Here is a 23,824-nt window from a genome sequence, read left to right as displayed (position 1 = left end):
ACTTCCTGTACAGAGCCATCTAAAGTTTATCCTTCCTTTATTGCAAGTTCTGTTTAATTTAGTTTTTCGTATCCCCTGCTATTTTAAAGGACCACTATAGTTCCAGGAAAACAAACTTGTTTTCCTGGCACTCTAGGGTCTTTAGGCCCCCCCCTACCCTCAGGGTCCCGCTCCCACCGGGCTGAAGGGGGAGGAAGGGGAAATCTCTTCCGACGTCAGCGATGCATGCGCGGCAAGAGCCGCACAGGTTTTCAATCAGTCCATAGGAAAGCATTTCTCAATGCTTTCCTATGGACATCAACTTCTTCTCACTGTGATTTTAACAGTGAGAAGCGTGGAAGCGCTTATAGCGGCTGTCAATGAGACAGCCACTAGAGGCTGGATTAACCCTAATGTTCTCTGAAACTGCTATGATTACAGCTGCAGGGTTATAGTGGTCCTCTAATAGCTTCCTAGACCCTGCAAGAGCTTCCTGTATGTGATTAAAGTTCAATTTACAGAGCAAGAGATACCATTGTTTAAGGTAAATTACATCTGATTGAAAGTGAAACCATTTTCTTTTTCATGCAGGCTGTGTCAATCAGAGTCAGGGGAGGTGTGGCAAGGGCTGCATAAACAGAAACAAAGTGATTTAACTCCTAAATGGCACTGAATTGAGCAGTAAAACCTGAGAGGCATGATCTATACACTAAAACGGCTTCATTAAGCTAAAGTTGTTTAGGTGACTATAGTGTTTCTTTAACATCTCTTCTCTCTCTACTAAAAGAAAAGAAAAAGTGAATTCCTTTTTATTTTGTGTTTTAGATATAAGTTAAGATCATAAAAGCAGATTATAGCAGCAGACACCATTTAAAAGGCCTAGTAAGGTCTATATGCTCACAGGGCTGAATTGCTGCTGTCGACCGGGAATAGGCAGTGAGTGCTGATATTATGCAACTATAACAGATTTGCTCGTACCAAGAATATGCTAGATTAAAAATACAATGAGATTGTGAATATTTACTATCCAATATTTAAGAACTGTCTGCTCTCTTGTAAATAATCTGTTTCAAATATAATTCTTGTAATTGTGTTGCTTTTAGAAGGACAAAGGGGAAAGAAAAGAGCCAGTAGTTTTACCCGAAATTCCATCTCTTGAATCAGTTGCAGACCTTAAGATGGTTAAGACAACAGGCCAAGTTACAGAATTAACCACCTCAAAGAAAGTGGCTAATTTAGAAATCAAAGAAAAAGAACATGTTAATACATGTTTAATGTATGCGACTCAAGAAGAATTAAATAATAATATAAACAGCATAAAACATTTGACTGAAAAGTTTGTCTCCGTTCAGGAACAAATAGATCTCGATGGTCAAAAATCACAAGAAGATACTGTTATTCCAGCAGATACATCTTCAGTAAATTATATTGTGCCCAATCAAGCTGGTGATAAAAATGGGGTGCGTACTGACCATCCAATCACAGACCATGAATCTTCGGTCGAGATATGCTCTTTTAATGATGAAACATCCAAGCACACTATTCTTGTTGAGACCGAAAAAAAGAAAATTCCCTTTCATCAAACACACGTGAAAACAGTGGTTGAACCTTTTCAAATATTTAAAATATGTGAGAGAATCATTCCACCCAGGGAGTTGCATATTACAAAAGACACAATGGACATTAATGGATTAAATAAAAGCATATCACCTCCTAGAAGTCCAAGTATTCTATCCGACATATTTGTGGACGAATGCAATGTTGATGAAACAGAGAGATTAGTTGCAAATGCTATAAAAACACTTGATCAAGATCTTAACAGAGATGGTGATGATTCCTACCAGAATAGAAGCATCCCAAGTAATGAAACCAACACACAAGTAGATATTGTGTCTGTAGACCTGGCAAGTCCGGCAGATACTCAAAATCTTTCTGTTGGTAATAAGGAATCTGAGATTAGCTCAGCAATCGTCATCGATATAGACAAGGAAGAACACAGTTCCAAAAGTAGTGGCAAAGAACCGACCATACTTATGGATGATAAATGTGCCTCTGATGTTACTGATGTGTCTATGGACTGTACAAGTCCCGAAAGGTACATTGGAATGAAGAAAAATGAGTGTGAAATTATAATTCTAGATGGTAATATTTCCATGTCCAGTACAGAGCCAGAACCTTTCAAAGAGGCATTGAGCATCCCTACTCAAAATAATGGCACATTGCTTACTCAAGGACAATTTGGTGAGAATATAGAACAGAATATTATCCAGGAGCATTCTGATATTTGTTTTATAGCAAGCACAGCCAGTATAAGTGAGGAGCAATACGAACGCTGGTCAGAAGCTTCACATGAGGACATTGACTTTTTACGGCCATCTTATAAAGAGAGCACAGATGTTCCAAAGATTTCCCATGCTAGGGAATCTTACCCATGCTCCCCACGTTCATCTTCACCAGTTGAAACATGTCATGAACCTGTCTATTCCAAAGAAGCAAAGCGTTTTGAAAAACAGCCTGATTTGTTTCAGGAAGAAGATGGGTACTTACCAAGGTACCGTAGGGACCCAGATTACTACTGTTCTCATAGTTCTGGGAATATTACTGTTACTAATAAAGAAGCTGGTAGAACTTCCCAGACTATAAACAGAAGAAAGTCAGATTTAGACCGTTTATTTTTCAGTCAAAGAATCATCACAGATGACCTCACACAAAACACTCTCGATATGGAACACTTACGTTTTATTCATAGGCTAAAGTTGGTCTTAAGAAATGCTTGCACCGACAAGTTGTTTTCTGAGTCACCTTCCAGGACAATTTTTGAAACTAGTAGGATTTCTGGCTGTTCTAGTTCCTCAAACAGAAAAAGAAGTCCTCTACTTATCACGATAAATTGTTCTAACAGGAAGAAGGAATCAAGGAGACATAACCACTGGTATCCAGATCGTAATTATAGTCCGGTGTATGTTGATGAAGGACCTACTGAAAGTTCTGCATGCAACCCCAGAACTCGAAAAAAAGTCAGCGCATACAAGCGAGCGTCATCACCTTTTCACTTCAGTCGGTTAAAATATGAAAATAAGCTTGAGAAATCAAACCATGACATTTCACTGATTCTTAATGAGTGCGTTCAGACGAATCACTTAAAATTAAGTAGGGTGAGTTTAGGTAATACAGTAACAGACCGTACATTGAACAGAGAGCTTGTAGATGAGTGTGTGCAGACAAAAAAGATATTTGCTCCTCTTTCACATAAAGTGCCTGCTGTTAAAAACATTATTTCTGACCTCTGCACCAGCCTGCATTCTAGATTACACAGCGTTGCCAAGGAATATAGCCAGAGGAAATTTAGGTTTTACATCCATGAAACCAGTGATGATCCTTTCTTCTCACAAACCAAGGTAACTAAAAACTGTCAATGTTTACTATTTTTTTTAGGATAACATTTAAATATCTGTGTATATTTAACCCCCTAAGGACTGTGCCAAATGTAGACGTTTTGATCAAAATAAAACCTAAATAAAACTTGCAATTTGACTGTCTGTTCAACCGTAATTCACCTCTTTCATATTAAGTGCACCTACACTTATTATATATCATTTTATTAAGAAGAAATAGGGCTTTCATTTAACATAACATTTTTAGTTATGAAACATAATTTAATATGAATAAAATATAAAAAAAAGTGAGAAATTAAGAAATTGCATTTTTTTAGTTCTGCATGACATTTTAACTGTGAATATCATAATACTGCTTGCTTTTACTGCAATAAAATACACACATTTGTATTCCGCGATGTCCCCTATGTACAGCTTTTATGGTGTTTTGTGAAGTTACAGGGTCAAATATAGCATGTTGCATTTTTCATTTTTTTCACTTTGAAATTCGCCAGATTGGTTACGTTGCCTTTGAGACCGTATGGTAGCCCAGGAATGAGAATTGCCCTCATGATGACATACCATTTGCAATAGTAGACAACCCAAGGTATCGCAAATGGGGTATGTCCAGTCTTTTTAGTAGCCACTTGGTCACAAACACTGGCCAAATATTTTTACATAATTAAGTAATTTTATTGATTGCAATTTGGGGGACCTGCCTGACAACCCAGGCAGAAAGTCCAGAGAATTTAATTTGCTAGCACTATATTTAACCCTGTAACTTTCCAAGACACCCTAAAACCTGTACACGGGGGGTACTGTTTTACTCGGTAGACTTCACTGAACACAAATATTACTGTTTCAAAACGGTAAAACATATCACAGCGATGATATTGTCAGGGAAAGTGAAATTTTTTGCATTTTTCACACTGATGATATCATTGTTGTAATACGTTTTACTGCTTTGAAACACTAATATTTGTGTTCACGAAGTCTCTCAAATATAACCGTACCCCCCCCCATCCCCCATGGTTATGTGGCTATTTAATACCTTAGGTTGTCTTCTTTTAAAAAATATATACATGTGAAGGGTTATTAAGAAAATCCTGAAAGATATCAGTGTTACAATGTAACTTGTGTTAATTTTGAAAAAAAAATGGTTTGGAAATAACAAAGTGCTACTTGTACTTATAGCCCTATAACTAAACACAACACCGCAGAAATGTATAAACAGCCCTGGTCCTTAACAGTAAGAAAATTGAAAAGCGGTCTGGTCACTAAGGGGTTAAAGGAAAACTATAGGGTCAGGAACACAAACCTGTATTCCTATGGACTGTTGCGCATTCCACTCCACTCCGGAGCTGACGGCGGGGGAGAAGAGGTCACCAGCGCCGAGGGAGCCTGGTGCTGCATTAGGTAAGCTCCTAAAAGGGTTTTAACCCCTTTAGCACCACGGGAGGGGGACCCTGATGGTGGGGGCACCCTTAGGGCACTATAGTGTCAGGAAAACGGGTTTGTTTTCCTGACACTATAGTGATCCTTTAAGCCAGTGTTCCCCAACCCCCGGGCCGCGGACCGGTACCGGTCCGTGGATCAAACGGTACCGGGCCGCCCAGGGGTGTGGGGTGTGCGAGCCTGCCGGCTAATGCAGGGCTGGCATTGCCCAAGTGCCAGCCCTGCAATGTGCCTGCGGACCGGAGGGGAGATCAGAGATCTCCCTCCCCAGTCTGCAGGCACTGTGCTGACAGCCGGCAGGGGAGTGAGAGAGGACCCGGAAGCTCTTACCTGCAGCTCCTCCGGGTCCTCCTCTCGCGAGATTTGGAGCGTTGCCGCGGTAACCACGGCAACGCTCCAAATCTCGCGAGAGTGAACTCTAGCCCTGTAACTGGGCTAGAGTTCACCTCACCACCACCGGACCACCAGGGAATCCCCACCGGACCACCAGGGACTAAGAAATGTCCCCCTCCTCCCAGTAAAGGTAAGAAGGGAGGGGGGACATGAATATCTTAATTTTAATTAAATAAATTTTAAAAAAGCCTCCTTACCCCCCATACACACACTGCCCCATAAACACACTACACACACTGCCCCCACACACACACTACACACATTGCCCCATAAACACACTACACACACTGCCCCACAAACACTGCCCCATACACACTACAAACACTGCCCCATACACACACTACACACATTGCCCCACAAACACTGCCCCCATGCACACACTACACCCACTGCCCCACAAACACTACACACATTGCCCCACAAACAATGCCCCATACACACTACACACATTGCCCCACAAACACTGCCCCATAAACACACCACACATTGCCCCACAAACACTGCCCCCATGCACACACTGCCCCACAAACACTGCCCCCATGCACACACTACACACACTGCCCCTATGCACACACTACACACACTGCCCCACAAACACTACACACATTGCCCCACAAACACTGCCCCATACACACTACACACATTGCCCCACAAACACTGCCCCCATGCACACACTGCCCCACAAACACTGCCCCCATGCACACACTGCCCCACAAACACTGCCCCCATGCACACACTGCCCCACAAACACTGCCCCATACACACACTACACACACTGCCCCACAAACACTGTCCCCATACACACACTGCCCCACACACACACTACACACATTGCCCCATACACACACTACAAACACTGCCCCATACACAGACTGCACACACTGCCCCACAAACACTGCCCCATAAACACACTACACACATTGCCCCATACACACATTGCCCCATACACACACTGCCCCATACACACACTGCCCCATACACACACTACCCCATACACACACTACACACACTGCCCCATACACACACTACACACACTGCCCCACAAACACTGCCCCCATACACACACTGCCCCACAAACATTGCCCCCATACACACACTGCCCCACAAACATTGCCCCCATACACACACTGCACACACTGCCCCACAAACATTTCCCCCATACACACACTACACACACTGCCCCACAAACACTGCCCCCCACACACACACTGCAACTCTCACACACACTGCCACACACACATACACACAATTTTGAGTCTATGTCTTTATGTGACTGTGTTTGTGATTTTCTGACTATGTATGTGTCTGCGTGTTTTTTTTAATATATGTGACTGTTTGGTTTTTTTTTTTTTGTCTTATTAAATCAAAACAAGCGGGCCACGGAAAAATTATCAAACGTTTACCGGTCCGCGGCGATAAAAAGGTTGGGGAGCACTGCTTTAAGCTACATACAATACATGAGCAAAGTGAAATGCCTAGTAATAGCAGGCCTCTTACAAGTAAACAAATTGATTAATCAAGTGTTATGCAAGTTGTGGTAATATCTGTTAAGCTTCCACAAGGCTGTTAAGCCTTCTTTGAACCTGTTACATAGATGATCTGTGATTGACAGGTTCATTTTAAGGTTCACCATTTCTTTATATTCAGCATTTTGCAAAATGTGTGCTGAATCAGGCTTTTACTTTATGATACATAAACATATATTGTGGGAAACCTGCCAAACTATTTTTGCTCCATTGACTTATGCCTTACTTTAGAATTTCACAGATTTAGTTAGCATGTTTAGTTATTTACTGTTATTTATTTTCTGCCCAAAGAGCCTGCTGAAGAAAGATGGCCATACTGCCACAGAACCTCATCACTTCTGTAACAGCAAGCACATGGAGTCAGAGAGGCTACTTGTCATCATAAGGAATGAAGACATATCTTCTCATATACATAAGGTATGTGCTTCACCCCCTATAGTCACTAATTTCTCTCTCTCTTCCAAGTCCTATGTCACTAGCCAGGCTTTAGAAGTTACTTGCTACTACAAGTCTACATTGAACACACACTATGGATGAACTTCTACTCGTCAAGCTAATTTTTCATTCACCAATGGCTACTGGCGAGGGCACATTTTGAGCCCTGCGTATGTGTTTAAATACATATACCGTATATACTCGAGTATAAGCCGAGTTTTTCAGCACATTTTTTGTGCTGAAAAACCCCAACTCTGCTTATACTCGAGTCACTGTCTGTATTATGGCAATTTACATTGCCATAATACAGACTGGGGGGCTGGCAGGAAGCACTTACCTCTCCTGCAGCTCCTGTCAGCTCCCTCCTCCTCCGCGCCGGTCCGTTCAGCACCTCTGTCAGCTCCCAGTGTAAGTCTCGCGAGAGCCGCGGGGTCATAGTGCGGCTCTCGCGAGACTTACACTGTGAGCTGACAGAGGAGCTGCACGGACCGGCGCGGAGGAGAAGGGAGCTGACAGGAGCTACAGGAGAGGTAAGTGCTTCCTGCCAGCCCCCCTCCCCCCCCCACTGAACTGCCAATGCCACTGGACCACCAGGGAAGAAGCGCCCCCCTCCCTGCCATGTATCAAGCAGGGAGGGGGAATGAAAAAATTATAATAATAAAATATTTAAAAAAATAATAATGATAAAAAAAATTAATATAACAGAAAAAATATTACAATTATAATTAAAAAAATAATAATAATAATGCCCCCCCCCCCACCAAGGCTCTGCATCACACTCTGCATCTCATACACACACTGCACTCATACACACACACTGCATTCATTATATACACACACTGTAAATAAATATTCAATTAATATAATTTTTTTAGGATCTAATTTTATTTAGAAATTTACCAGTAGCTGCTGCATTTCCCACCCTAGTCTTATACTCGAGTCAATAGGTTTTCCCAGTTTTTTTGGGTAAAATTAGGGGCCTCGGCTTGTATTTGGGTCGGCTTATACTCGAGTATATACGGTACCTTAAAAAGAAGATATTCCTTTTCATAACAATTGACTTACTGATGCATTAAAAAATAAAAATAAAAAGAGTGACTCCAAAAGACCATTGACATGCTGCTTTTCTTATACTTCCCCCATGTGATATGTACAAACATATGAGAGTTATTTACTAATGGTTAAATTCATCTGTGCAAATTTAGCTGTTAAAAAAAAAAAAAAAAAAAGCTCTATCTCGTTGGTTATCCAACACTGCCTGTTTTTTGTAGGACATTTTTTAGTGACTTAACAAACTGGTCACCAGAGAAAAAAAAACTTGTTAAAGTTTGTCCATATTAGGAATATGCATGTGTTGACAGGGAGATGGGGTCTTACAATATGAAACATACACATATATCAACTAGAAGATAATGTGATAAATATCCTATCTCATTTACAGGGTAAGAAGTAATTTATAAAGTATATTTTAAATGTAGCTTTCTTATCAAGATTGTGGTTCTATGATAGTACAATACATAGGCTTGAATAGGTGGTTGGGTCCAGTAGAAATAGGTAGCTCTATTTAAGTCTGGTGATATTCTTGGAAAGCTATCTTCGCAAAACCCAAATAAGTTGATCCTAAGAGATCCTATAGTGCCAGGGAAACAAACCCGTTTTCCTGGCACTATAGGTTTAATAGGTCCCCCACTCCCTCAGGGCACCCCTCACGCGGGGCTGAATGGGTTTTAAACCCCTTCAGCCCCTTACCTGAATCCAGCGCTGGGACAGGCTCCGCCCATGCTCTTCCACAGCCGGCGGGGGAGACCGCATGCACGGCAATGGCTACGCGCATTAGACCTCCCCATAGGAAAGCATTCCTATGGGGAAGATCTGACACGTGAAGTTCGTGAGGATGTCCAGCGGCAGATAACCGACCGAAGGTCAGTTTGGATTCTGGAAGCCCTCTAGTGGCTGTCAGTCAGCCACAGAGAGCAGACCTAGAGCTGCAATGTTTTACATTGCAGCACTAAGTGCAAAAGGGCCACAGCACCCAGACCACTTCAAAGAACTGAAGTGGTCTGGGTGCCTACATTGTCCCTTTAATTGTTTGCAACACTGCTGAAATAAGGGCTTTATGTAAAAAAGACAACATTATTCATGTTTTAACATGTCTCTGTGTATGCATGTAAGATTTCTCCCTCTATCCCTACAGATTCCATGTTTGGTGCAGCTAAAGTTGGACCCTAATGTGTCTTTTGTTGGTGTGGACTGTCCAGAAGACATAACAGATTCTAATTATGAGGACCTTTTTCAGGCTGGTGGTTTTGTGGTTTCTGATCCCTCTATTTTGGAATCTATGACATTAGGTTAGTCTTTGTTCATTTATTAATTATATTTCTTATTTTCTTGAGTATAAATGGGAAAGCTTTTTCTGCTTTTACTGTGTTGTCTTTACTAAACTTTAAACACAAATTAAAAGCCCCAGCTTTACCCTGATATGAGTCACGAAATGCTGTCTGCTCTATATAATGAAGGGTAGGATGTAAGATCTATACAATTATGTAGTATGTGAGAATAAAACTAGGCAGAAACTATACAGATTACTTACGACAAAGTAATCTGTTTCTGCTTAGACCAGATACTAATAAGAGTAGTTGTCTACAAAGATTTTTTGAATTGGTTCTTCCTCCAGATGGGGTAAGTTAAATCCAATAAGTTATGACACTCATGGACTATTGCCACATAAAACAGCTTTTTACAATTTCTAGTAACATAGGTAGTAATAAACCTTAAATCAAACATAAATGTATTCGTTAATCACAACACATTACGATAATGTTGATAACATTTTATTTTTCACAAAATGACTTTATGCTAATTACTTACTCCATTAATAGGGTTATTCACTAAACTGTGAATTGTGGAAAATTCTAATCTAAATTGTAGAATGTATTCAAAGATAGCCAAGCTGTGGATATATATATATTTTTTTTTTTTAAATAGAGGAATTTTAGACTAAAACAGACTTTGATAACAATTTGAATTCTCAAAATGTTTTCCCATATCAGCTATTTTGGCCTAAGCTTTACATTTCTCTTGTCAGTTCAATATCGTTTACTATTTAACCCCTTAAGGACACATGACTGAAATATTCTGTCATGATTCCCTTTTATTCCAGAAGTTGTGTCCTTAAGGGGTTAATGAATGCAAACCATTAATTTGTTTGTATTTTCTTGTGTAGTGTGCATGTTTTCTTTCTTGTAACAAAATCCAACATGGTGCCTCCTCCTAAACCATGGTTGAACATGTTGATCCAGTGTTGAAAGCTACCCTAGTATTTAGTTCTTTGGCACATGCAGTTTTTAGTGATGCACAACCTAATTACTATTATTACTGAAATTGTATTGTTAGTAAATGTTACAATTAATGTATAAACTGTTAGTGTGTTCTTGGTTTTTATGACTAGGAATCCATATTTATGTTCATATTTTGCTTTCTGTTCACTCTTTCGTGTGTGTGTGTGTATATGTGTGTGTATATATATGTATATATATATATATATATATATATAAAAAAATGTTTTGGTTTTTTTTTTTTAAACCCCTTAAGACCGCAGGACGTTCTATGCCGTCCTTATTTTGGTGGCTCTAAACGCCCCAGGACGGCATAGAACGTCCTGCGATCTAATGTACATACCCGGTCGCTGGCGATCCCACGCCGGCGATCGCGGTATGGGGGGACTTGCCTGGGAGCCCAGGGAGTCCCCCTCTGTCCTCTTCGGCCCCTCAGGGCCATGTGATCGTGAGGTCCTTGCTGGCATAGCCGTCCATGTCAATGCCAGCAGTGGGAGTGCCTGTAATGACAGGTACTCCCCCTGCTGTCTGAAAAATAAATGAAACATGTTAAATAAGTGTAAAATTAAATAATATATACTTAGATCATATATATATTTATTATATATATGATCTAAGTATATATACACATAAATATACATACACTGTCTACGTGTATTTTAATATTAATATATACATAATTATATATATATATATTAATATCAAAATACACTTACAATGATATTTATTAAATATATATATAATTTTCATTATATATATATTTATATATAATACAAAATAAATATATAAATATGTTAAAAAATAAATAGATAAAAAATATATAAACATGCGTCATTTCGTTCTAACTGTATTTTAAAATTAATATATATATATATATATATATAGATATCAAAATACATGTAGAACGAATAAATATATATATTTATATACATAAGTATATACGTATATATATATATACACCTATATATAAATAAAAAAAAGTATACACACACATATATATATATATATATATAATAATTCTACGTATATATTTATGTAATAATTTTACATAATTAGGTCATTTCATTAATTACAATTTGCAGGACCTGCCTGCCAACCCAGGCCGAAAAGTTCAGGGAATTAAATTTTCTAGATCTATATTTAACCCTGTAACTTTCCAAGACACCATAAAACCTGTACATGGGGGGTACTGTTTTACTCAGAAGACTTCGCTGAACACAAATATTAGCGTTTCAAAACAGTAAAATATATTACAACGACGATATCGTCAGTGACAGTGACATTTTTTGCATTTTTCACACACAAATGGCACTTACACTGACGATATAATTGTTGTGATACGTTTTACTATTTTGAAACACTAATATTTGTGTTCAGCGAAGTCTCCTGAGTATAACAGTACCCCTCATGTACAGGTTTTATGGTGTTTTCAAAAGTTACAGAGTCAAATATAAGGTTTGCGTTTCAGTTTTTTCACATTAAAATTCGCCAGGTTGCCTTTGAGACTGTATGGTAGCCCAGGAATGAAAATTATCCCCATGATGGCATACCATTTGCAATAGTAGACAACCCAGGGTATGTTCAGTTTTTTTTAGTAGCCACTTAGTCACAAACACTGGCCAAAATTTGCGTTCAAATTAGTTTTTTGCATTTTCAAATATTAACACTAAATTTGGCCAGTGTTTGTGACCAAGTGGCTACTAAAAAGACTGTACATACTCCATTTGCAATACCTTGGGTTGTCTACTTTTGCAAATGGTATGCCATCATGGGGGTAATTCTTATTCCTGAACTACCATATGGTCTCAAAGGCAACATAACCAATCTGGCGAATTTCAATGTGAAAAAACTGAAATATGTAACATGCTATATTTGACCCTGTAACTTCCCAAAACACGATAAAACCTGTACATAGGGGGTACTGTTTTACACGTAAGACATCGCTGAATACAAATATGTGTATTGTATTGCAGTAAAAGCAAACAGTATTTTGACATTCACAGTTAAAATGTCACGTAGAACTAAAACAATTTAAAAAACTCTTATTTTCTCCCATTTTTTTAATATTTTTTTCATATTAAATTATGTTCCATACCTAAATATTTGATGTTAAACGAAAGCCCCGTTTCCCCTGAATAAAATGATATATAATAAGTGTGTGTGCATTTAATATGAAAGAGGTTAATTACGGTTGGACAGACATATAGCGCAAATTCCAGTTTTTGTTTGTTTTTTTTGGATCACAACTTGTACATTTGGCTGCGGTCTTAAGGGGTTAAATAAATCACGACATGGTGTAATTTGTTGTTCATCTTAGGTTGTATTTATTTCTCTTATTTTAATATCTGCTAAAGAACAGATTATGTCCTGATATATAAAACCATAGAATTCAAAGAGAGCGTACTTTTCTTTTTCCTGTGACTAATATATATAATATTTGCAGTGCAGTGCAGGGTTATGTTCTTTTTTTTTTTTTCACACCCTTTTTGTTCATCCAAAGCATTTTCCTGAATTGTTTGCATGCCTAAAATGTAAACAAACCAAAACACCCTCATCAATTAAATTTGGTCAACCGAATTAAACATTTTTTTTTTTCCTCTGAGGCAAAGATTTTCCTCCGTGCATAAATCTACTTTAAGATATTTCTAAAATTGTATTTAATTTGTCTTTCCATATAATTATAGGGAAGGTAAAGGATGTCGCTGAAGTATTGGAGACATTGAACAAGGCATCAGTTTGGAAGTGGCTTGTGCATTATAGAGAGAACAGAAAACTGAAAGAAGATAAAAGGTCAGACCATCAAACCATCTTTTGAATATTTTTCTGTTACTTCTCCAGTTTTAAAATATATTAGACAGTTGTTAGCAAGTAGTTTCAGAATAGGCAGAGTTTGCCACTTAGCAGGCTGCAGCAGCACTCAACTTCTGTTCAAACTTTATTATGTCCCTTTAAGGCAATTAAAAAAAAAAAAAAAAAAAAAAGCTTATCTATTTATTACTTGGGTAGATCATGCTTTCAAAATGATTGGATAATTATGCAGGAATCACCTCCACGCATTCTAGGGGCTCTAATCTTAAACAGGACATGAGTCACGCTGTCGAGTGGTACCTACAACACTTTAATGACGACAACCATCGGGGATTGTCCCACTAATCTCAGGTAGCATTGGGCATATTTCTGAAGACCTTTCTAAACCATTTGATTATTTTAAAGGGACACTCTAAGCAACAAACCGTTTTGAAGTATATATCAGGGGTAGGCAACCTTTGGCACTCCAGATGTTGTGGACTACATCTCTCATTATACTCTTACAGCCATAATTTTGGCAAAGCACCAGTGGAGATGTAGTCCACAAAATCTGTAGTACCAAAGGTTGTCTACTCATTGTATAGATTATGCCCCTGCAGTCTCACTGCTTGATTCTCTGCATGTCCATGCACCCCTAACCACAACTCCCCTGGCTGTGACTGACACAGCTTGCATGAAAAAAAAGTGATTATTCTCCTAAGTGGAAGACAATTAAGTAGTGGAACTGCAGAGGCATGGGCTATACACAAAAACCACTCAAGCTAAAATTGTTTTGGTGCTTATTATGTCCATTTTAATAAGAACTGAAAATGTCAAGTATTATGGTAGTAGACAGACATTAAAACTAACCCATTCTCATTAAAAAATTGGTTAGAGTATCCTTAGTTATTGTTTTTAAAGGAACACTCCAAAACACAGAGAGCATTTAAGCTTGCTGAAGTGCTTTATATGTGGAGTATGTTTTTTTTGTTTTTTTTTGTTTTGCAAAAAGTGCAAGTTTCAATAGAAATTGGCACTTTTAAAAAATCTTGTTGCACCTCACTGGCTGTCAGTCAGACCACTTCATGGTAGTTTAGGTCAGTGGTGCTAAACTTAAGAGGTAGCAATTGCCCAGAGGGGTGGGCATGAATAGGATGCAGAAAAGAGATCTGCAATTTTTGTAAGCTAGTTTAGATATACTTCTAATGAAAAAAATAAGCAAATTAAATGCATGCATGTTTTTGATTTGAGGATAGTATTGTAAATTAATTCCACTAAATAGGCTAAAACATGACTTTTATTTAAATGTTCCTTTGTGTGAAACAGAGATGCGTATATACTGTTCTTGCCTATAAAGCCGATATAGAAGCCACAGGCACTAAGCACTGTGGCATATATGTATTATGGCAAGGAATGCGTTAACCCCTTACGAATGTTCTATGCTGTCCGTAAGGGGCCGGTCCTAAACACCGGTGGACGGCATAGTACAGGGTTGCGATCCTCCAGCCGATCTGGCCTTCCCGGGCCATGTGATTGCGGGGTCCTCACAGTATAGCCGTCTTGTGCAGTGCCTGCAGTGGGAGTGCCTGGAATGTCAGACAGTCCCCCTAATGCCCGCAAAAAAAGTTGTTACGTTTTTAAACTATTTATTAACACACATAGAAGTAAAAGTTATCATGTTGGAATACTGCCCTGCAGGCCCAGTCTCCGAAGGAAGGGGATAATGCTCTGCTTCAGTATGTCACAGTACATGTTGGCATTCATGGTTCCCTGAATGAACTGTAGCTCCCGAGTGCCGACAGCACTCATGCAGGCCCAGACCATGAAACTCCCACCACCATACTTGACTGTAGGCAAAACACACTTGTCTTTGTACTCCTCACCTGGTTGCTGCCACACGCGCTTGACACTACTGAACCAAATAAGTTTATCTTGGTCTCATCGGACCACAGGGCATGGTTCCAGTAATCCATGTCTTCAGCAAACTGTTTGAGGACTTTCTTGTGCATCATCTTTAGAAGAGGCTTCCTTCTGGGACGCCATGCAGACCAAGTTGATGCAGTGTGAGCACTGACAGGCTGACCCCCCCCCCCCCCCCCCTCCCCCCCACCGCTTCAACCGCTGCAGCAATGCTGGCAGCACTCATACATCTATTCCCCGAAAGTCAACCTCTGGATATGATGCTGAGCACGTGCACTCAGCTTCTTTGGTCGAACATAGCGAGGCCTGTTCTGACTGAAACCTGTCCTGTGAAACCGCTGTATGGTCTTGCCCACCGTGCTGCAGCTCAGTTTCAGGGTCTTGGCAATCTTCTTATAGCCTAGGGCCATCTTTATGCAACAATTCTTTTTTTCAGATCCTCAGAGTTTATTGCCATGAGGTCCTATTTTGAACTTCCAGTGACCAGTATGAGAGAGTGTGAGAGAGAAAACGTCAAATTTAACACATCTGCACTCCATTCACACCCGAGACCTTGTAACACTAACGAGTCACATGACACCAGGGAGGGAAAATGGTTAATTAAGCCCAATTTGGACATTTCCACTTAGTGGTGTACTCCCTTTTGTTGCCAACGGTTTAGACATTAATGGCTGTATGTTGAGTTATTTTGAGGGGACAGCAAATTTACACTGTTATACAGGCTGTACACTTACTACTTTACATTGTAGCAGAGTGTCATTTCTTCAGTGTTGTCACATGAAAAGATATAATAAAATATTTACAAAAAACTTGTGTGAGATACTGTATATACATATATATTTCTATTTCTCTCTCTCTCTCTCTCTCTCTCTCTCTCTCTATATATATATATATATATATATATATATATATATATCAAAAAGAACCGCATTCCCATGGACTTGTATTAGATGAATAAAACCTAGCTTTTATTTATTCCATTAAAGGTGTCATACAAGAGATCAACGTTTCAGCTCCAGCATGGAGCTTTCATCAGGATGAACTTATTGGCATAATGAAACCGTAAAAAACAAGGTTTATTAAGGAAAATAAAGATGTAATTTTAAAAAATCAACATGGCGTCGCCGTCTCAATCACGTGATCGCCGCAGATGCGATTGTGGCATACTTAAGAATTAATAAAAGCCCTAAATCAGGAGTGGTTAGTACTTGAGCGGGACTAGGAAAAGGAGAAAAGGAGCTAAATCGAGGGATTTAGGGAGGAATATAGATAAAACTTTCTGCATACAAAATGCTCCAGAACTGCTGAACGCTGTTGGAGAAAGTCTCACTGTGCGTCTGACTTTCTCCACTATAAATTTATCCTGAGCTCATACAGCTTGCCTCTTTCCTCTGCAAAAGTAATTTTGCTTCAATACCCTCATAACCACACTCTCCCGCGAACCCAAACGACTATTTCACACATTTAACTCTCTTCTTCGCCCTATTGTTCCTCCACCTACTAACTTGACAGCCTCAGACTTTGCAACTCACTTCACTGACAAGATCTCTACAATCAGGAAAGAGATCTCTCATCTTTCTTCTACCCTTTACAATACTTCCCCTAACCTCACTCCCTCTGCTATTCTATGTTCATTCGCACCGGCTACAGTGGAAGAGGTTTCTGCTCTGCTCCAGTCCTCCCGCCCCACCACCTGCTCCCTAGATCCAATTCCCTCGCATTTCATCCGTACTCTGTCTTCTTCTCTTTCTCCACCTCTCACTAAAATTCTCAATATCTCTCTCATCTGGCATATTTCCATCACCCTTCAAACATGCAACTAATAACCCCAATTCTAAAGAAGCCCAACCTTGACCCTAACTCCCCGTCCAACTACCGTCCTATCTCGCTACTGCCTTTTGCATCCAAAATCCTTGAAATAGTTGTGCATGCGAGATTGACAGACTTCCTCATGTCCAACGCTCTGCTAGACCTGCTTCAGTCTGGTTTCCGCGCTAAGCACTCTGTGGAAAAGGACTGACCAAAGTATACAGTGATCTACTCGCTGCAATATCTCGTGGTCACTACTCTATCCTAATTCTCCTTGACCTGTCTGCAGCTTTTGACACTGTTGATCAGCATTAACTTCTACTCATCCTCCGCAATATCGGTCTACAAGATATCGCTCTTTCCTGGTGCTTCTCCTACCTCTCCCAGCGCTCTTTCAGTGTTCATTTCTCTGGCTCTACTTCTTCTTCCCAACTAATTTCTGTTGGTGTCCCCCAAGGTTCAATCCTTGGTCCCCTACTGTTCTATATCTATACTCCCTCCCTCGGTAAACTCATTAGCTCCTTTAGCTTCCAATATCATTTCTATGCGGATGACACACAAATCTACCTGTCCTTTCCTGATCACTCCCCGTCCCTCTTGACCAGTGTCTCTGACTGCCTCTGCTATTTCTAACTGGATGGCTGCCCACTTCCTTAAACTCAATTTGACCAAAACTGAAATTATGGTCTTTCCTCCCTCAAGTGTTGCTACTCTGTTTCTCTCCAAGTCAACGGTGCTACCATCAGCTCCACCACGCAGACTTGCTGCCTAGGTGTTCTCTTTGAAAAAAAGATTAGGGTCGCACTCAGCCACAATATAACAATCCAGGGTGCTACTGAGCATGGGTCAGCAAAAAAACACATGAAATATACATAAAAAGAAAAAATCTCATGCACTCACTGTGATTGTATCCAGGCAGGTTTATTTGCAACGTTTCGACCTGTGAAGGTCGTTATCAAGCATGCTTGATAAAGACCTTGACGGGTCGAAACGTTGCAAATAAACCTGCCTGGATACAATCACAGTGAGTGCGTGAGATTTTTTCTTTTTTTGTATATTTCATGTGTTTTTTTGCGACCTCTCCTTCACACCTCATGTTCAGTCTATTGCCAAATCCTGTCGTTTCCATCTCAAAAACATTGCGCGCGTCCGACCCTACTTAACGCCAGATGCGACTAAGGTGCTGGTCTATTCCACTGTCCTTTCTCGCCTTGACTACTGTAATCCGCTTCTCAGTGGTCTTACGTGTTCCCAACTTGCGCCGTTACAGTCCATAATGAATTCGGCGGCAGGGCTCATCTTCCTGTCCGCCCGCACCTCCCACGCCTCATCCATCTGTCAGTCCCTACATTGGCTTCCTGTAAGATATAAGGCGTAATTTAAAATTCTGGTTCTTGCTTTCAAATCTCTACATAATGATGCTCCCACCTATCTATCCTCCCTAATACACAAGTATTATTATTATTATTATTGCCATTTATATAGCGCCAACAGATTCCGTAGTATGTCCCGTCTAGGCCCTTACGCTCTGCTGAATACTTACGTCTATCTTCTGTCCGTACTCCCACCTCTGATGCTCGCCTTCAAGACTTCTCGAGGGCTGCACCGTTCCTGTGGAACTCATTTCCCTCCTCTGTTAGATGCTCACCCAGTCTCCACTCCTTCAAAAAATCATTAAAAACCCACTTCTTCATAAAAGCGTTTCAATTAAACTGTTAAAAGCTCCCGACTGATTCCTCTATTGCAAACGTCTTTAGTCTAATACTATCCTTACCTTTTGTGTTACTTTACCCCACTCCCTCTAGCATGTAAGCTCATTGAGCAGTGCTCTCAACCCCTCTGTTCCTGTGTGTCCAACTTGTCTGGTTACAACTACATATCTGTTCGTCCACCAATTGTAAAGCTCTGCGGAATTTGTTGGCGCTATATAAATAATAACATAATAATAAGAATTTGGACCCCAAAAAAAGGCATCGATGCCAGGTTCCAATTAATGTCGCAGCAGGGTCTGAATACATGGATAAGGATGCAACAAATTGACACCAATGCCGGGTTTAGAGTCACGTGACTCGTAAGGAACCACGGAGGGGCCTAAAAAAAAAAAAATTTGAATATTAAAAATGGGTATATTTAAAATATTAGGGACAGGGGGTTGGGGGAAACTAATTGAGATAAAATGCATGGAATAAAACAGCGCAACTAAAAGTGACATATGCTTGACAATTATAAATACATATGCTCAGAATAAAACAGGAAAAAAATTTCATTTGCTAAATAATAAAAACAAAAATTAAAAAGGTCAAAATCAATATTAAGAACATATGGAGTTAGAGTGTTTAAATGAACAACCCATTTAATTTCTTGTATACCCAATTTTTTTATTTAGTTGCCACCTCGCCATAGAAGGTTGACTTTCTCTACAGCACAAAATTTTAGAAAGCGGGGATCCTTATTATGAATTAAAAGGTGTTTAGACATTGAATAGTTAGTAAACCACTTTAAAATATTTGGGGAATGTTTGGCTATTCTAGTGTTTAGTTTTCTATGTATTGCAGGCCACAAGACATTCAAAGACATATGACATTTTTTTATATTGCAAATTATGAAATTTTTTTTATATTGTAGGTTTTATGAGATTGATTAGACCTAAATGAACACTGAAGGATTCAGGAACACAAGCATGTATTCCTGACCCTATAGTGTTAAAACAACCATCTGGCCACCCTTGCCTTCCTAAATATAGTAAAATCTTACTTGTATTCAAGTCTGCAGCTGCTGCCTCTGCCTCTGATCTTCTTGCTTACAGCTGACATCATCAAAAGTGATTCTGTAAGCCAATAACACTGCTTTCCCATAGGATTGGCTGAGACTGTCAAGGAGGCAGATCAGGGGCAGAGCCAGCACAAGTAAAACACAGCTCTGGCCAATCAGCATCTCCTCATAGATAAATTGATTCAATGCATCTCTATGAGAAAAGTTCAGTGTCTGCATGCAGAGGGTGGAAAATCCAATAAGCTGTAGTTGTTTTGGTGACTATAGTGTCCCTTTAAATTCCAATATCTATGGGTTGCTTTCATTTGTATTTTTACATGCCGTACAAGTTTTGCATTTATAAAATCATTTTAGCTAGAAAGATGCTAGTGCGAGTAATTTTTATTGTAGTGTTTTTAAATTTGGAACTCCTCTAAATATAATTTTCAGGTTTTTTTTTTTCTGGAATAATATTTCTTATTGTTTTGTCTTCTTTTAAAATGTGCTAGTATTTACAGATATTTTTATTATTTTATTTTATTGCTTTTATTAATAATATTTGCAATTTTAGTAATAAAATAGCTGAGATTTATATATTTGCTACTGCACGAGTTCATTTCTATCAAGTATAATATATTTAAGCTGAGTGGTTATTGTTTTATATTTTTATTTGTTTTTTTTAGAGTTGATTCTGCGTCTCACTCAAAGATCGCACTACTCAAATCATACCAGGAAATTAACATAGTTGAAATTCTGCCCTATCACCAGTGTGACTCAAGGTCAAAGGCCCAGACAGATGATCATACATGTGTGGTAAACCTCCAGAGTCAGCATATCCTGTCAAGGCTGGCAGTGTATTTGACAGGTAATGTTACTGATTATCTTTGCGTTACACATTAATCTTCTCTAATCATGTAATTTAATACATTCTGACAGTGTTTTGAGAATAATTAAAGGAACACTATAGCATTGGGAATACAAATGTGTCTTCCTAACATTATAGTGCCCTAGTCACAGTTTAGGTTACTGGGCTCCCACTGCAAGGGTTAAAACAGGTAGTTTACTTGCCTTTTCTCCTTGGTGAAGCACCGCCTCTTTGGCTGAGATCATTGAGCTTAATGATCTCAGACAATCTAATGCATTCCCATAGGAAAGCATTGGGAGACTAGTGCACATGAGCAGGAAAACACTGCGCCAATCAGATTGTCTCCCTGAAACCATTTGATGGGAATAGTGGAGTTTTACTCCACTATTTAAGTGGAAGAGCATCCCGTATCTGTCAGTATGACCGAGGAAAGTTAAACCTGCAAAATAAATATTGCCACCACTACAGAAAAACAATGTTTTCGTTGCAGGGTTAAAACAGAGGGTGAGGGGGAGAGAGGGCAGCCCACCACTTCATCTCAATAAAGTGCTCTGGGTACTTGGAGCAGGCGTGCCCCTAGTCCTCCTGACTGGAAGAGAACCCAATCATAAGCTTCTTGGGTTCTTGAAAGAGATTGTACCTCTAGATCTTCCTCCTCTGTATCCAAATTGACTACTTCTCCAAGCTTGGGATCTCCCGTATTCTCTTCCAGGTTTGAATGATCTTTTGTCTTCATGGGAAAAACCCTCTGAAGATCTTTTGTTGCGGAAGGGGAGCTTAGTTCTCCTATCCTGGGGTAAGTGATTTTCTGCCCTCTGCTGCTACATTTGTCCAGGTTCTTTTCAAATATATCTCCATGGACAGAGGGGCAGGGCAGAGCGCACAAGCTATTCTTAGAGGAGGAATCTGCAGACCATGATCTGAGCCAGAGAAATATTCTAGCGGATAAAGAAGAAAAACATGTTTGTAGATAAGGTTCTAACTATATCCACAGCTGCTTCAGAAGAAAAATCCAATGCCAGCTTCATGTTCTTAAGGCTGTTTATCATGGAAGATCTGCTTCTGCCGTCTCTTCCTCTAGATTATCCATCCATAGCTTTAATGCTTGTGTTACCGATGTAAGGGCTACGCTCTTGACCGATTAGCATCCATCTTTCTCTCCATAGGGTCTTTAAAGGAACCTGCATTGTCTACAGAAAGAGTACTGCGCATAGCCCGCCTTTCAACTGCAGCATCTGCTTTGAGAGCAGAATACCATGTCTCAGAGACCTTACGGCATATAGGATAGATCCTCATTGAGAATTTATTTTCAAAATTGGGCCGTGCATCAGTGTTTAAGTCTTTTATGTTGTCAGGAACTGGAAATGAAGCCCTCTTCCTTCTGAGGCCTAAGAAGAAGCGGCTGGAAGTAGACGGTTCCTCCTTATTAGTTTCTTTTAAGCTCAAATCCTTGCGGACCTTAGCAATTAGATAATCCACTTCAGCTGGTTCAATAAACTCCAGGGCAGGTTGTACTTCCTACTCTGAAGAAGAAGCCATGTCTCTGTAAGATTCAATATTTTATTCCCTTGTGAGACAGCCTGCTCGATGAATTGCATAATATCCGGAGATGGCCTGCTGCCGGTGATAGGCAATCTTTGCAAAGGCGTTTTTCTTCCATTGCTCTCTTGTCGCAGGCCTCACATTGGGTCCTTTTGGGCGACTTACCTTTGGACGATTCTGATGCTCTTTTCCCCATAGAACTGCCATGATAGGGGAGCAATTAGTATGCACTCTTTTATTTAGGAGACCGTATTCAAAGCGCCACTGCACAGCACTCAGGCATAAGAGAAAAATGGCAGCCGTCCACTGTGCTCCAAACTCTGGGAGGCCGCTGAATCTGCAGTTCTTCTTAGAAGCTCCAAGGCACCAGTTTTAGGGGAAATTTGTAGCCACAATAGTCGTCTCTTGTATTGTCCTCTGTTACTTTCCTGGCTTTGAATGAGTTTATATAGAAGTTTTTTTTTTTTTTTGAGTAAACTCCATAGATTGCAGGAGCTGTGCTGACATGTGGCCATCTAGCATGGCGGTCCGGCTCCACCCCACCCCCCTGTCATACCCCATTTTGAATACACTGGGTTGTCTGTTTCTTCAAATGGTATGGCCATAGGTCAATGGCACCATAACCAATCTGGCAATGAGCAAAAGCGGAAAAGTGGCAAGTCTTATATTTGATCCTGTAACTTTCCAAAACACCTGGAAAGTTAAAACCTGGACATTGGGGGTACAGTTGTACTTGAGAGACATTACTGAACACAAATCTGAGTGTTTTAGAACACTAAAACTATAATGAAAAGGGCAGTTTATTTGTGAGACATGCAACAAATATTAATGCATACTTTGGTCATTGTTTGTGACTAAGTGGCTACTAAGAAAGAGTGGACATATCCTATATTAAACACTCTGGGTTGTCTACTTTTCCAAATGGTATGCCATGATGGGGGTAATTTTCATTCCTGGTCTGCCATATGGTCTGAAATGCAACATAGCCAATCTGGCAAAATCCAAAGTGTAAAAACTGGAAAATCCCATAAAACCTGTACATGGGAGTACACCATTGTACTCATGAGACATTGCTGAACACAAACTGCTAAAAGCTAGCAGTATTATGACATTCTCTGTTAAAATGCCACGCAGAACTAAGACAATTTCTTGATTTCTCACTCATTAAAAACTAGTTTTTATTCCTATTAAATTATGTTTCAGATATAAATATTTGATGTGAAATGAAAGCCATGTTTCTACTGAACAAAATGATAGAAGTGTGGTTGCACTTAATATGATAGAGGTGAATTATGGATGAACAGACGTCAAATTCTAGGGTTTGCCTTGATGTTGTTTTGATCAGAATGTGTACAATTGCTTCTGTTTTATGGGTTTAAAAAAAACATAAAAAAAACTAACTATTTGGTTATACTAAATTCTAAATCTAAATGCAGTAGTTCAGAACTCCTAACCACAAATGATTTGGAAGTTCTGGAATATTTTCTACTTGTCTCATGACATCTTGCTTCTGGTTTAGTAAAGTTAATTGGTCTGTTACAGTGTATTTTTCTATGTGCCTCATTTTACTCCTGGAGATAAGCTGCAGGGTGTTTTCATTTTTTTTTTTTTTTTTAAGGAATGTAATTTTAATAGAAGAACAAAAACCTAGAG

General features: G+C 39.6%; 1 protein-coding gene across 1 annotated transcript in view; it reads left to right on the top strand.

Moving 5' to 3' along the window:
* The window catches only part of TASOR2 (transcription activation suppressor family member 2), a 69,668-nt gene that overhangs the window by 34,285 nt on the left and 11,559 nt on the right, over positions 1 to 23,824 (top strand). Inside the window, exons 15-19 of the mRNA XM_063448290.1 lie at positions 1,083 to 3,377; positions 7,019 to 7,144; positions 9,357 to 9,510; positions 13,182 to 13,287; positions 20,448 to 20,629. Of these exons, the coding sequence (XP_063304360.1) occupies positions 1,083 to 3,377; positions 7,019 to 7,144; positions 9,357 to 9,510; positions 13,182 to 13,287; positions 20,448 to 20,629 (2,863 nt within the window). The remainder of the gene's footprint in view (positions 1 to 1,082; positions 3,378 to 7,018; positions 7,145 to 9,356; positions 9,511 to 13,181; positions 13,288 to 20,447; positions 20,630 to 23,824) is intronic.

This window comes from Pelobates fuscus, chromosome 3, assembly GCF_036172605.1.
Source record: "Pelobates fuscus isolate aPelFus1 chromosome 3, aPelFus1.pri, whole genome shotgun sequence".
In the NCBI taxonomy this organism is placed as follows: Eukaryota; Metazoa; Chordata; class Amphibia; order Anura; family Pelobatidae; genus Pelobates; species Pelobates fuscus.
The sequence above is the reverse complement of the archived record's forward strand: the minus strand, read 5'-3'. Positions and strand labels throughout refer to the sequence as shown.